We start from the raw sequence: 11,584 nt of genomic DNA, 5'->3' as shown, positions 1-11,584 counted from the left end.
GTCATCTGTTCTGACACAGCCTGGGCCCCGCTGCTGACACCCATGCTCTCTGCCCAGACCCCTGTGCACTCTTGTCCTCCCCACTAAAGCCCCACTGACCTCAGTAGCCTCATCTGGAATCACTGCCCTCCATGCCTCTGGTCCATCCCAAGGGCCCCTCACTGAGTCCCGGACACACCTTATGCTTTCCCACCTCTGTGCCTTCGCTCTAGAAAGTCCCTCTTGAATCTCTGCCTCCCACCATCCTCCCTCCCTTCAAGGCCCTGCGCTAACCCCTTCTCCAGGCAGCCTTCCCTGACTGGTTCCCTTTCGGGGGTGAGCACAGTGAGGGAAGGGCAGGGTGCAGGGAAAAGGGTGCTGGGTCTGGGCCAGCCTAGGCTTCCCCAAGAGACCCCAAGACTGCAGCCACTCCGTGTTCACATTTCTGGGTTTTGCCTTCAAGATTCCATCTAAAACACCCTCCTGCTCTCTCAGGATGAAGCTCAGACACCCCGTCTGCTGCTGTATCTCATCATCAACCTCAATTTCACCTCCAGGACTTGCCCTTGTCCCCATTTCTTTCATCAAAAAAAAAAAAAATCACATCGTGGGTATATTTTACAAGTCCTCATAAGTCGTTTTTTTTTGTTTTTTTTTTTTTCCCGGCCACGCTATGTGGCTTGTGGGATCTTAGTTCCTGGACCAGGGATTGAACCCGGGACCTTGGCAGTGAGAGCTCAGAGTCTTAACCACTGGCCCACTAGGGAATTCCCCCATACAGTCTTTTTGGATGGAGGTGGGGCACAAGAAATAAAGGAAGGAAGGAAGGTTGGCTTTGGTGCTTAGATCTATCAAATGGGTGTTACTGTCCACTCAGAGCCCCAGCTCTCGTCTCAGGGGAGTTCCCCGGGCCAGGAGTCCCCTTTGTTCCATCTTGGGTGGGGGGCAGGGTCAGGTAGCTGCTCCTGGCCCCTCCTCAAGGCTGGGGCTGGGGTATGGAAGTGTGGTCAGCGCCCCAGCTATGTGACGAGAAGCAGTGGCACCTGGCACCCTAAGAGTGGGCTTGGTTGGGGGTGGGAGTGCAGGCTGAAGCTCTGGGTCACCGCACTCAGAAGTCCTCCCCGTCCCAGGGCTGTCATGTGGGGACCTGCCCTGCTCACCGGACAGTCCCGGGCCCCCTGAGGCTGACCTGTTAGCAGGGTCACCCCCAGGGCTGGTTTCCCCCCTTTTGGGGGCCGAGTCTTGGTGATGCTGTGAAGAGTTGGTCCCCTCTTCCCTTGCAGGATTAGGGCAGCATTTTGGGGGCAGCCCAGGCCTGGAGGCCCAGCCCCCTGGCCCAGCTTGGCCCTAACTGGCTGTGTTACTTGGGCAAGCCCCCTGGCACCTCTGGGCTCCAGTCCCTTCATCTGTGAAAAGGGATAATAATCCTGCCTCATAGGATTGGGGGCTGCATGGGAAAAGACTTTGCTCAGTGCCTGGCCCTGGAAAGGCACCCGAGGGGGGACCTTCCACCCTTGGTCTCCTGAGGACAAATAAGGAGGTTGGACCCTGTGTCCTGAAGGAGGCCTGGAGAGCCATCCCAGCCCCTGCCCGCTTCTCCATGGGCCCCTGCTGGTCTCTGTCTGTCCCTCCGCCCTGCACACACCGAGCAGCGGGGGCTTTTGGACAGCGCTGCCGGCCCCTCAAGTCCCATTTGTCTGGAATAGCTCGGACTCCAATGTCTTACAGGCAAAGCCTCAGAGCTGGTCGTCTGAAGTCTTTTTATAAATACTCTGTGCAAATCATTCTCCTGGACTTCTTAAAGTGGGACTTGGGTGGACTCTCTTGTCCCTATGCCTGCCCCCCAGGCCCACGGCCCTGTTGCCTCTGGACTTAGTCAGGACCTGCTGTGCCCAGGCTCCATGCTGGGCATTGGGCACATGGAAGGGAACTGGTGGAGGCCCCAGACCTGGGTCCACACCATGCAAGCCTGTGATGGAGGTAAACAGATCGCTTTGGACACACAGGGACAAGCATTTTCCAGTATTTGTTGTGACCAATACACTGCTCACCTTTACCCAAGTGTTGCTGAATTCACAGCAGCTCTTGGTCGTTCGGTATTTTCTCCATCAGTGGATGCTAAAACGACAATTGCCAGGCGACTCCCCAGGTGTGTGTGTGAAGTGAGACCCTCATTCTTGAAAAGGTTGAGGTCTATGATGTAGCTCAATTTCCCCGACTTACAGGTGGGGAAACTGAGGCCCAGAGAGAGGCAGTGACTTGTCCCAAGCCTCAGTGGCAGAGTCCACTCCAGAACCCAAGTAGGCTGGCATCCACTTGTCAAATCTGGGTCTTGGGTCCTGGGTGAAATGCTCCTGGAAGATCCTGGCCCATCCCCAGGATGTGCACATGGGCACAAAGTACTGGCACCTAGAGGATACAGACCAGGGATGGTTGCTAAACATCCTGCAATGCACAGGACAGCGGCCCTTCCCCCAACAGAGAATTCTCCAGCCCCAAACATCACTAGTCACTAGCGTCAGGGTCTCTGTTAAGCATCTTTTTCACTGCAGGACTTGTCAGAGCCTCTACTGGGAAGAGTAGACAATGTTTTCCAAGTGGGGAGAGAATCAGGATTTCTTGTTTGAGGTACCCGTGGTAGGACCAGTGTCCAGGGAACGCACTTTGGGAGACATAACTAGATTCTCGGTGGGGAATTCCTAGATGTTGGTTGAAGGAGAAATGGTACTTGATGCCTGTCTGTCCTTGGGGGAAAGGTTTCTGTAGCAGTCCTGAGTCAGCAAGGGTCCTGTCAGTAGGAAGAGGAGGGAGGGTGTCAAGATGAACCTGTGTTCAAATCCCCCTTTTTTTTTTTTTGCTGTGCCTCACGGCTTCCGAGATCTTCCTTCCCCCACCAGGGATCGAACCTGTGCCCCCAGCAGTGGACGTGTGGAGCTCTAACCACTGGACAGCCAGGGAAGTCCCTCAGATCCCTTCTTAACTTTGAGAATTTGGCTGGGATGTGGCGACGCCTCCCTGGCCCTCAGCCCCCCTCCCTGGACACAGCACTCCTGATACCCACCGGCGCAGGCTGCTCTCGGGTTAGACACCACGCCCAGGGCAGGTTCTGAACAATTGTGTTGCCACTGACTTTTTTCCCCAGGCCTTGGTCTGCACCTTATCCTTCCCTTTCTACTGTGGGATGATTCCCCCCGAGTTCAGAGGGGAGGTAAGTGCGCTTCGGGGGCTCAATGACCGGGCCCTGCCTTGTGCTCTGGGCCACCCGGGTCCCTACTGCTGAGAGGTGTGTGGGTGGAGAAAACAGTGCTCCTGGAAGGCTTACTGTGTACCAGGGCCCCTCCCCCCACTGCTCCCGGGGTGCTCAGAGCATCCTGGACTGGGGTCCACCTAGTGGTTTGGGGCAGCTAGAGGTGACTGGCTGCAGCCTGTTTCCTGGGGTGGCTTCGTAGCCGAGTGGGCAGAGGGCACCCTGAGGGCAACACGGCCGCCTGAATTGCAGCGCTACATCGACGGCGCTCTGAGCAACAACTTGCCCTTTGTGGACTCCCCCTCCACCATCACCGTGTCTCCCTTCCACGGGACAGTGGACATCTGCCCCCAGAGCAGCTTGGCCAGCATGCATGAGCTGAACGCCTTCAATGCCACCTTCCACACCTGCACCAAGAACTTCTTCCTGGGGGTCACCTCCAGCCCCGAGGTAGGTCGGGACCCCGTGAACGGCCTTGAAGGTGTTAGAGGTTTGGCTATGATCTAGTGCCCGCTTGAGTCAGACTCTGTGCCCCTGAGCCCTCCCCACAGCCTCAGGGCAGTCAGGACACATGTCCTGAGTCTCACAGCCAAGCCCTTGAACTCAGCCTGGGCTCCAGCTGCATCCTTACTCGTCCCCCACTTCAAGGCAGTGCACCAAGGCCAACTCTGCTGAACTTCGGTTTAAGCCAGGCCTCTGCTGATGCTCTTCTGGGTCAGGCTCTGTGACAAGGTACTGTTGTCACCTCAGTTTCTTGGGGGAGCAACTTCTTCAAAGTCACATAGCCTGGAAGCAGCAGAGCCAGGCTTCAAATCCTCAGCTAGCTCAGACCCACGCTCTTAAATGCTGCCCTAGTCAGTGGCCAAATTGACCTTCTGTATGGTGGCAAGGCACAAGCACAGAAAACGATGGACAGTAGACCCACATTTCCTGCTTTTTGCCCCTTGGTATTTCTGGAAGTATTTCTTGCCAACAGTTTACCGTCATCACACGTTCCTCCACCCCAATCACATCCTGGCCCTCCCCTATTCCTTCACACCTCTTATGGTCCTGCAGTATTTTGTAATTTATGAAACAAGGTCCTGTTCATTTAAGCTGATCCTCCCTGCGCCCATGGGGTGGACAGAAAATCTCAGCCCTATTTTATAGACAAGGAAGGCAAGGCTCTCAGAAAGACAGTGTGGACGTCTGGAGGTCACACAGAAAGGGAAGGCAGAGCTCCTTCCTGGACCTGCGGGTACTTTTCCCCCACGAGTGGGGCTCTGTCTGAGACACACAGGGCTGGGCCCTGGCACCCCTCTGCCATCTCAGGCTGGTCCTGGCAGTTCTGGCAGTGAGCATCAAAGGGCAAAGGGAACCACCATGTACTGATCTTCAGGGAACCAGGAATCTCTGGCTAGGCCTATTTCTCAGGAGATGGAACTGAGGCCAGAGAGTAGCGTCTGGAGCAAGAGCCCGCAGCCAGGGAGTCTCAGAGCCAGAAAGTGAACGAGGCTGCGGGGAAGAAGGCCACTCAAGCAGATCTGCTCCACCTGAGGTCCTGGGACCCTCTCTGCCCAGTGCTGGGCAGGGACCCTCAGGGTCCTTGAGCCCTGCTGAGGGGTCTCTTGGGAAGCATAGGCTGCCCTGGGATCACTTGCAGTTGAAGATGAGTCTCTGGCCTGTGACCACCAACTCGAGGGGCAGGTCCAGGCCTTCCCCATCCCACCCTGACCTGTGTGTTGGCAGGGAGTGGCCGACAACTGCAGACAAGGCTACCTGGACGCCCTGAGGTTCCTGGAGAGACGCGGTAGGTGGCAGCCTCCACAGTAGCTGGGGATCGCCCCCCACATGAGTGCCAGGTGAATCCCGTGTTTCAGCTGTTTGAGTTTTTAGCGACCTCGGCTCACTCATTCTCTTCCTTGGCGTCTGCTCTATGTTTGGCCTGAGCTGGGGACACAGAGAGGAGTCACACGTGTGTCCTACTCTCAAGCTGCCCACCACCTGGTGCGAGGGAGACAGATCCAGAGAGAGCATTTCCCCAGGGTGATGGAGGGATGCTCAGGGCCGTGAGAGCCCAGCGGGGGCACCTAACCCAGCCCAATGGGTTAGGTGGGCAAGGAGGGCTTCCTGGAGGTGGTGATATATAAGCTGGGTTTTAACTAGTGATGAAGACTATAGAGAGATTGAGGATGGAAAGGAAGAGGGCACTCTAGGCAGAGGGAAGAAGGGCAAGCGCAAAGGAACAGAGCTTGGTACCTTGAGGGCACATACCTCAGTGGGGCTGCAGGAGAGCCTGTGTGTGTGTGTGTGTGTGTGTGTGTGTGTGTGTGTGTGTGTGTGAGTGACAGAGCACTGGGTGGGCCAGAGAGGTTTTCTTAGCTGGAGAGCTTGGATGTCATCCCACAGGGCAATGCTCTTCAAAGTGGAAGAACTGAGATTTGAACTCAGGCCGTCTGGCTCCAGAACCCTTGCCCTGACCCCTACTCTACAGCCCCAAACACACAGCAGCTGGAAGCATTTGCTGAGCACATAATATGTGCCCAGACCTGGGCTTGAGCTTTACATATTTATCACATTTAATTCCAGACCTGGGCTTGAGCTTTCTATATTTATCACATCTAATTCTCGGAACAGCCGTATGCAGCAGGTCTTAATTTCCCCCTTTCCCAGGGAGGGAAACCAAGCATGGAGCTGTTAGGTCACAGAGCTATAGCAGGTGGTGACCACAGGATCTGAACCTTGGGCTGAGTCTTCAGGGCCTGGGGTCTGTTAACCACTAGCAGGTGCGTAGGAATCAGGGGGCAGGGCAGGGCCGGGGAGCACAGGACGAAGTCATTCAGGACAAGCCACGGGTCCATCCCTCCTGTGGCAACCGGGTCCCCAGAGCTGGGGAGGTCACTGTCACCGGGAGGCTCCAGATGTGCTGACCTGTTGTATCCTTCCTCTCCCCGATCCAGGACTCATCAAGGAGCCAGTGCTGTGGACGTTGGTATCTAAGGAGCCCCCAGCCCCAACTGATGGGACCCGGGATGCTGACTGTGACAGAGGCCAGTGCCCAATGTGCCGGTCAGGGATGTGCTCGTCTTTGAGCAGCTCTCCCCAGAGCTGGAGGCTGCTACTGCCCCTCCCGTCCTATACTTGCTCACCTACCAGGTGCCCTGCACGCAGGGGCCCAGGGCCAGGGACCCTGCCCTGAAGGTGCTCATGGTCTGAAAGAGGACAGGACTCATTTATCGACAATCTAAGTGCTAGGCGTGGTGCTGGGGCTCCTTTCATGTTGCCCCCTTCACTCCTCACCACAACTGGGGGCCCGTTTTCCTTAGCCCATTTCACCGATGAGGAAACCGAAGCTCAGAGAGGGGAAGGGGCTCACCAAGGTCTGAGAACCTGCAATTGGGGGATTCGAGCACATGCCTGTGTCTGAGAAAACCAGGTCTTTGCCCACTGCCCAGGGAAGGGCAAGAGGTGCTGAGGGACAGAGGAGAGGCACACACAGAAGGTTCTGGACTCTCCAGATGGAGATGGACTCATTTCATCCCCCCCCCCAATAATTCTCTGAGGATGGTACTGAATTGTCCCCATTGGACAGTTGAGGAAACCATAGCACAGAGAGCTTAAGTGACTTGCCCAAGGCCACACAGCTAACAAACCATTTAGTCAGCTCTCTTGCTCCGTGACCTAAAGGTCACAATTGCCTCAACAGGAAAGGATAGGCACATGTAATGGTGGTGGGAGTGGGAGTTTGAGTGGCATCTAAGTGAGACTTGAAAGGAGGAGTTGGCCAAGCAAAAGAGGGGGAAGGTGAGCATCCAGGTAGCGGGCACAGCAGGTGCAAATGTCCTGGGTTTGGTGGGGGAGAGTTGGAGGCCCCTGTGGCTGAGGGAGGGGTGGGGTAGCAGAGATGAGCCTGGGGAGGCTGGGAGGGTGGGGCAGGCGGCCTTGAAAGCTGCAGGAGGAGAGAGATGGAGAGCCCCCGGGGTGGGGGGCGACCCCTCCTTTGCAGAGTTCGCTACTGCTCTGAACTCTGGGTCTAGTGTTTGCTGTACTTAGCCAGGAGGGGACAGGCTGACACGGTGGGAGGCTGGGTGGAGAGATGATGGTGGTCGAGGCCAGAGCAGGAACAAGGGGGTGGGCAAGGGGATAAGGAGGGCACCTCTTTCTGCGCAGGACACCGCACGGGGCACGCAGAAGGGGGCCTGGATCTGCGCTGAGCCCCTGAGGCCCAAGCTTGGGGCTCTGGGACTGTGGCAGTGTCTCTGCAGCCACATGGGGGCACCAGAGAGCCTCTCAGATGGGGCCCGAGACCGACCCCGGAGGCCCCGCCCTTACACACATCCCTTGATCCTCCCCTTCCCCAGGGAGGTAGGTCCTGCCCGTGTTCCCATTTTTCAGAGGAGGTGACCTAGGCTCAGGAACAGGAAGGGACTCGTCCTAGGCCACATGGCAGGTAACGGGGTGCCGGGTCCTGGGACTGTTGTTCGTGAACCCTGAGTCGAGGCTGGTGGTGTGTGCGTGGCCGAGCCGTGGTCTGGAGGCCGGGATTCGGGCTCCGGCTCTGCCCCGGCCGGGATGCCGGGCCCTTCCACTCTGGTCCGTTAAGGGGCTGGGGGCTCGGGAAGTGGTCACGTGGTCACAGCTGCTTGTTATTAATACCGCTGATGTGTTGCTGTTAGCCAGGGAAGTATGGGAGGACACTTGTCCCACCCTGGGGGCCACAGCAGACTTTCCAGAGGGGCAGGAGAGATGGAAGCAGCGTGGGGAGCCTGACAGGCCTTGGGTCCATCCTGGCCCTGCCACTTCCCAGCAATGGGCTTGGGCGAGTCACTTCTCCACTCTGAGCTTCAGTCTGCTCATCTGTGAAAGGGGCGCACTCTGTCATTTCAAAAATAACAAGGGAGCCCGGTAGGGGTTCCATAAATGCAGCTGCTTCCTCTGCAGACCGGCTGAGGGTGGGGTGTCCTTCATGGCCTGTGCGAGGTAGAGAGGGGCTCGGGCTATCTTCCCTAAGGGTGACCTTGAGGGGGTGGCTGGGGGGAGGGGTGGGCCACCACGGCCTCTCCTGTAGCGCTGAAGAAAGCCTGTCTGAGGGACTCCCGCACGTGGGCTTCCTTCTGCCAGGCGGGCCCTGGGTGGACGCTAACGTACCTTGCACACGGCCCTTTGAGTATGTCTACTTCCGGAGCAGAAGGTGAGGCCCGGCCAGGGGTCCTGGGAAGGGCCTGGCTTGTTGAGACCAGTGCCCATGGCAGGAAGGGCGGCCAGAACACTGCGGAGGCAGAGCCCGGCTGGCGTCCCGACGCTGCCTGCTGTTGGCTGCATGACCCCAGGAGTCTGGTGGTCACCCCTGCAAGACAGGACTGATGGGGAGGCGGGGTAGCAGCTGTGACCCATCAGTCCATGGGAAACAGGGCTGCCCGGTCAGTGCCTGGCCCCTCCTGCCTCTAGGATCTTTGGCCCACTGTTGCACCTGTCAGAGCCTCAGAGAAAATGTGATGTTTCTGAGGATAACTCTAGGGGCTGGTCTGCCTCAGATTAACTGTGTGGCCTGGGCCAGGTATCTTGACCTCTCTGGGCCTCAGATTCCTTTTCTACAAAACGAGGCCTTTGCAGGGCAGATTGGCTGTAGTTAGGCCCTCACTAACGGTTCTAACTCTGCTGGTTAATGGATCACTCTGCATTGTTTGTTCGTTCATTCCATCAATAGCTATTGAGGGTTTACCAAGGGCCAAGTCTGGACTGGGGGCTGGGAGGCAGCACTGACTCAGACCCAGTCCCTGGCCTTGTGGAGCTCACAGCCCACCGATCATCACACATTCACCTATGCACTCCAGCTGTGCCTAGGGATACCTAGAGAGGTCTACCCTGGCTGTGGATTCCTAGGAGAGGTCTACACTGGCTGTGAACTGGGACAGTTCACAAGAGGGACTATCTGGCCAGGAAAGGTTACCTAGGGGAGATATCTTTTGAGCTATCATCTGAAGGATGAGTAAGAGTCCTCTAGGCAAAGAAGGAAGGGAAAAGTGTTCCAGACGGATGAAAGGGCATGTGCAAAGGTCCTGGGGCAGAAGGCAGAAGGGAGTAAGGCTCATCTGAGGAACAGAAAGGGGGGCTGCTGTGGCTGGGGCCAAAATGTGGAGTGTGTACAAGGTGGGGCTGAGGAGGCTGGCAAGGGCTGAATAGGCAGGAGTCTGTAGCCAGGTGAGGGGTGTGGTCTTTATCCTGATGGTTGCATGAAGGCAGTGAAGGGTTTGGGCAGGAAAGTGTCATGGAGAGACCTGTATTTGTAAAACTTCTCTATTCCCTACAAGAAGGTCTATGACAGTGAGCCACAAGTCTCTGTCCTGCTCCATGCTGAGTTAATGACTAGGTCATCCCTGCTGTCTAAATTGCTGGTGACCCAAACCTGGGAGACAGCTTTCTGCTGACATGAATTTTTCTTATGCTGAGAGCTTCTAGACTGAAACCACAGGTTGAAATAAAAAAGGATAAATGCAAGTGCTAGCCTTTGCAGTTAAAAAAAAATCAATTTATGAGCATTGATGGGGAGGCCCGCCCAGACCGCAGGGAAATTCATATTTGGTATTTTCTGTAACCTACAATCTCAATGTGTAGGCTGCAATAATAGAGGCAGAAGGTCCAGAACAAATGAGGGGACAGTCCACTGTGACACTACACCCTGTGGACTGACTGCCCAGTTTGAGGCCCTGGTTTAGAGGCCCCTTGAAGGGCAGTACATTGGGAGGGGAGGCCCTGCAGTGTCCAGTAAGTCTGAGACGGTGCCTGGCCAGGGATCCCCTCAGCCACAGCTGGATGATGCTGCCCTCTGCTGGTCATGAGTGGCCACGGCAGCCATGGGAGGGCGCTGAGCAAGAGAGGACCAAGGTCAGATGTGTGTCTAGGAAGTTGCTGGCTGCCGAGAGGGTAGTGGATGAAGGGGCGTGGAGGATGGAGGGCAGGGGCTGGTCTGGGGAGGAGAGAGAGGAAGGGACAGAAACACAGAGGAGGTGAGGTAACGATCCTCACTTGGCTGTGAGAAACCGAGGCCCAGAGAGGTTCGCTGACCCACCCAGGTCACACAGCTGATGAACGGGGGAGCGGGCTGCACCCCAAGCCAGCCTGACCCCAAAGCCCCGCCCTTTCCACCCCTGGGCTTCCCACCTGTGCCCTGTGGAGTTGATGACCCAAAGGGCCCAGTGGCCTCCACCAAGTTCAGAATCCATGGGGGATCAGTCCCCACCCCCTCAGGCCTCTGCAGGTGCCTGTGTGTCCAACCTGCTCTGCGGTGGAGCCAACACTCCCTTTCCTTTCCTTTAGCCCTGGCGCCTCGTTGCAGGGCCCCCCGGCTCTGCTCTGGACCCGTGGGGAGGGTAGGCTTGGTGGGGCTGCTCGCTTGGGCTTGGCCGGGTGACGAAGCTGTGGCCGCCTCTCCCTCCAGGGTGGTGGCGTGGCTGCCCAACATGCCGGCCGACCTGCGGTGGATGCGGGGCTTGCTGAGGAACTTGGTCCTCAAAGTCTATTCCAGGACGAAGGACCAGCTCCTCGGGCCGGGCAGGTGAGACGGGCAGACCGGGGCAGAACAGGAGTGGGAAGGGAAGGCGCCAGCTGTTTCCCCGGACCCTGGACAGGCAGTCACACCATCCGTTTCCCTGTCCATCCATCCACACAGCCCCCAGCACACGTGTTTGGTCCCTGCTGTGGGCCAGACCTGTGATGGGCTAGATGCAGCAGCTGACCCATCGCATCGGTCAGTCTGGGGGGAGTCACTCTGCCTGCTTCACAGAGACGGCCTGAGCTCACGGAGGACGAGTGGATCTCCCTGCTCTGCCAGGTCCCCACCGGTCCTTCTGCCATCCTTCCAGACATCTCCACGGGCCCTGTGTGGGGTCTGGGTTGGGGCTGCCCGCCTCTCCCCGACCTGCCCTCCCTTCTGGCTGGAGACCCCGGCCGTCCTCCCACACCCAGTGGAAATCAGTGCAGCGCTCCCAGGGAGTGGCACCCTGGAACCTTTCTGCAATCCCCACTCAGCCAGAAAAAGGGTTTATTGCAAGGCCTGGGAGAAGAAAGATCCAGGCTTCACCCAACCCCAAGCTCTGAAAACCACATTCGCCGACTTCCTCTTCCTCTGCAGCTACTGGTCACCAGCCCCCTCCAGCCTGAGGCTGCTCCTCCCAAGGACCTGGCCAAGGAGCCCAGACCCGCCCATCAGGCCTGAGGGGACCAAGTTGGACCAGCCGAGTGACTGGCCTCTCCTGAATTCCATCGTGGCCCTGGTCCTGTGCCTACATCTGCCCCGAGTCCGTGAGTCCTGACCCATCTCCTGAGCTCAGAGCCCAGCCCCTAGCCCAGGGTGGGCACTGGAATTGTCAGCCACATGGA

At 57.5% G+C, this 11,584-nt stretch overlaps 1 protein-coding gene across 1 annotated transcript; it reads left to right on the top strand.

The window, feature by feature from the left end:
• Positions 1 to 1,953: 1,953 nt before the first annotated feature.
• Positions 1,954 to 11,517, top strand: PNPLA5 (patatin like phospholipase domain containing 5). Its single transcript, XM_029206741.1, is given in 10 exon segments — positions 1,954 to 1,959; positions 3,122 to 3,187; positions 3,479 to 3,680; positions 4,959 to 5,015; positions 6,166 to 6,252; positions 6,255 to 6,321; positions 8,272 to 8,348; positions 8,351 to 8,396; positions 10,644 to 10,760; positions 11,337 to 11,517. Coding segments are annotated over 10 exon segments (906 nt in total).
• The last annotated feature ends 67 nt before the right edge of the window (positions 11,518 to 11,584 follow it).

Source organism: Monodon monoceros, unplaced genomic scaffold (genome assembly GCF_005190385.1).
Source record: "Monodon monoceros isolate NGI ecotype Baffin Bay Population unplaced genomic scaffold, NGI_Narwhal_1 Super_Scaffold_6, whole genome shotgun sequence".
Taxonomy (NCBI): Eukaryota; Metazoa; Chordata; class Mammalia; order Artiodactyla; family Monodontidae; genus Monodon; species Monodon monoceros.
This window is presented reverse-complemented; position numbering and strand designations above follow the sequence as displayed.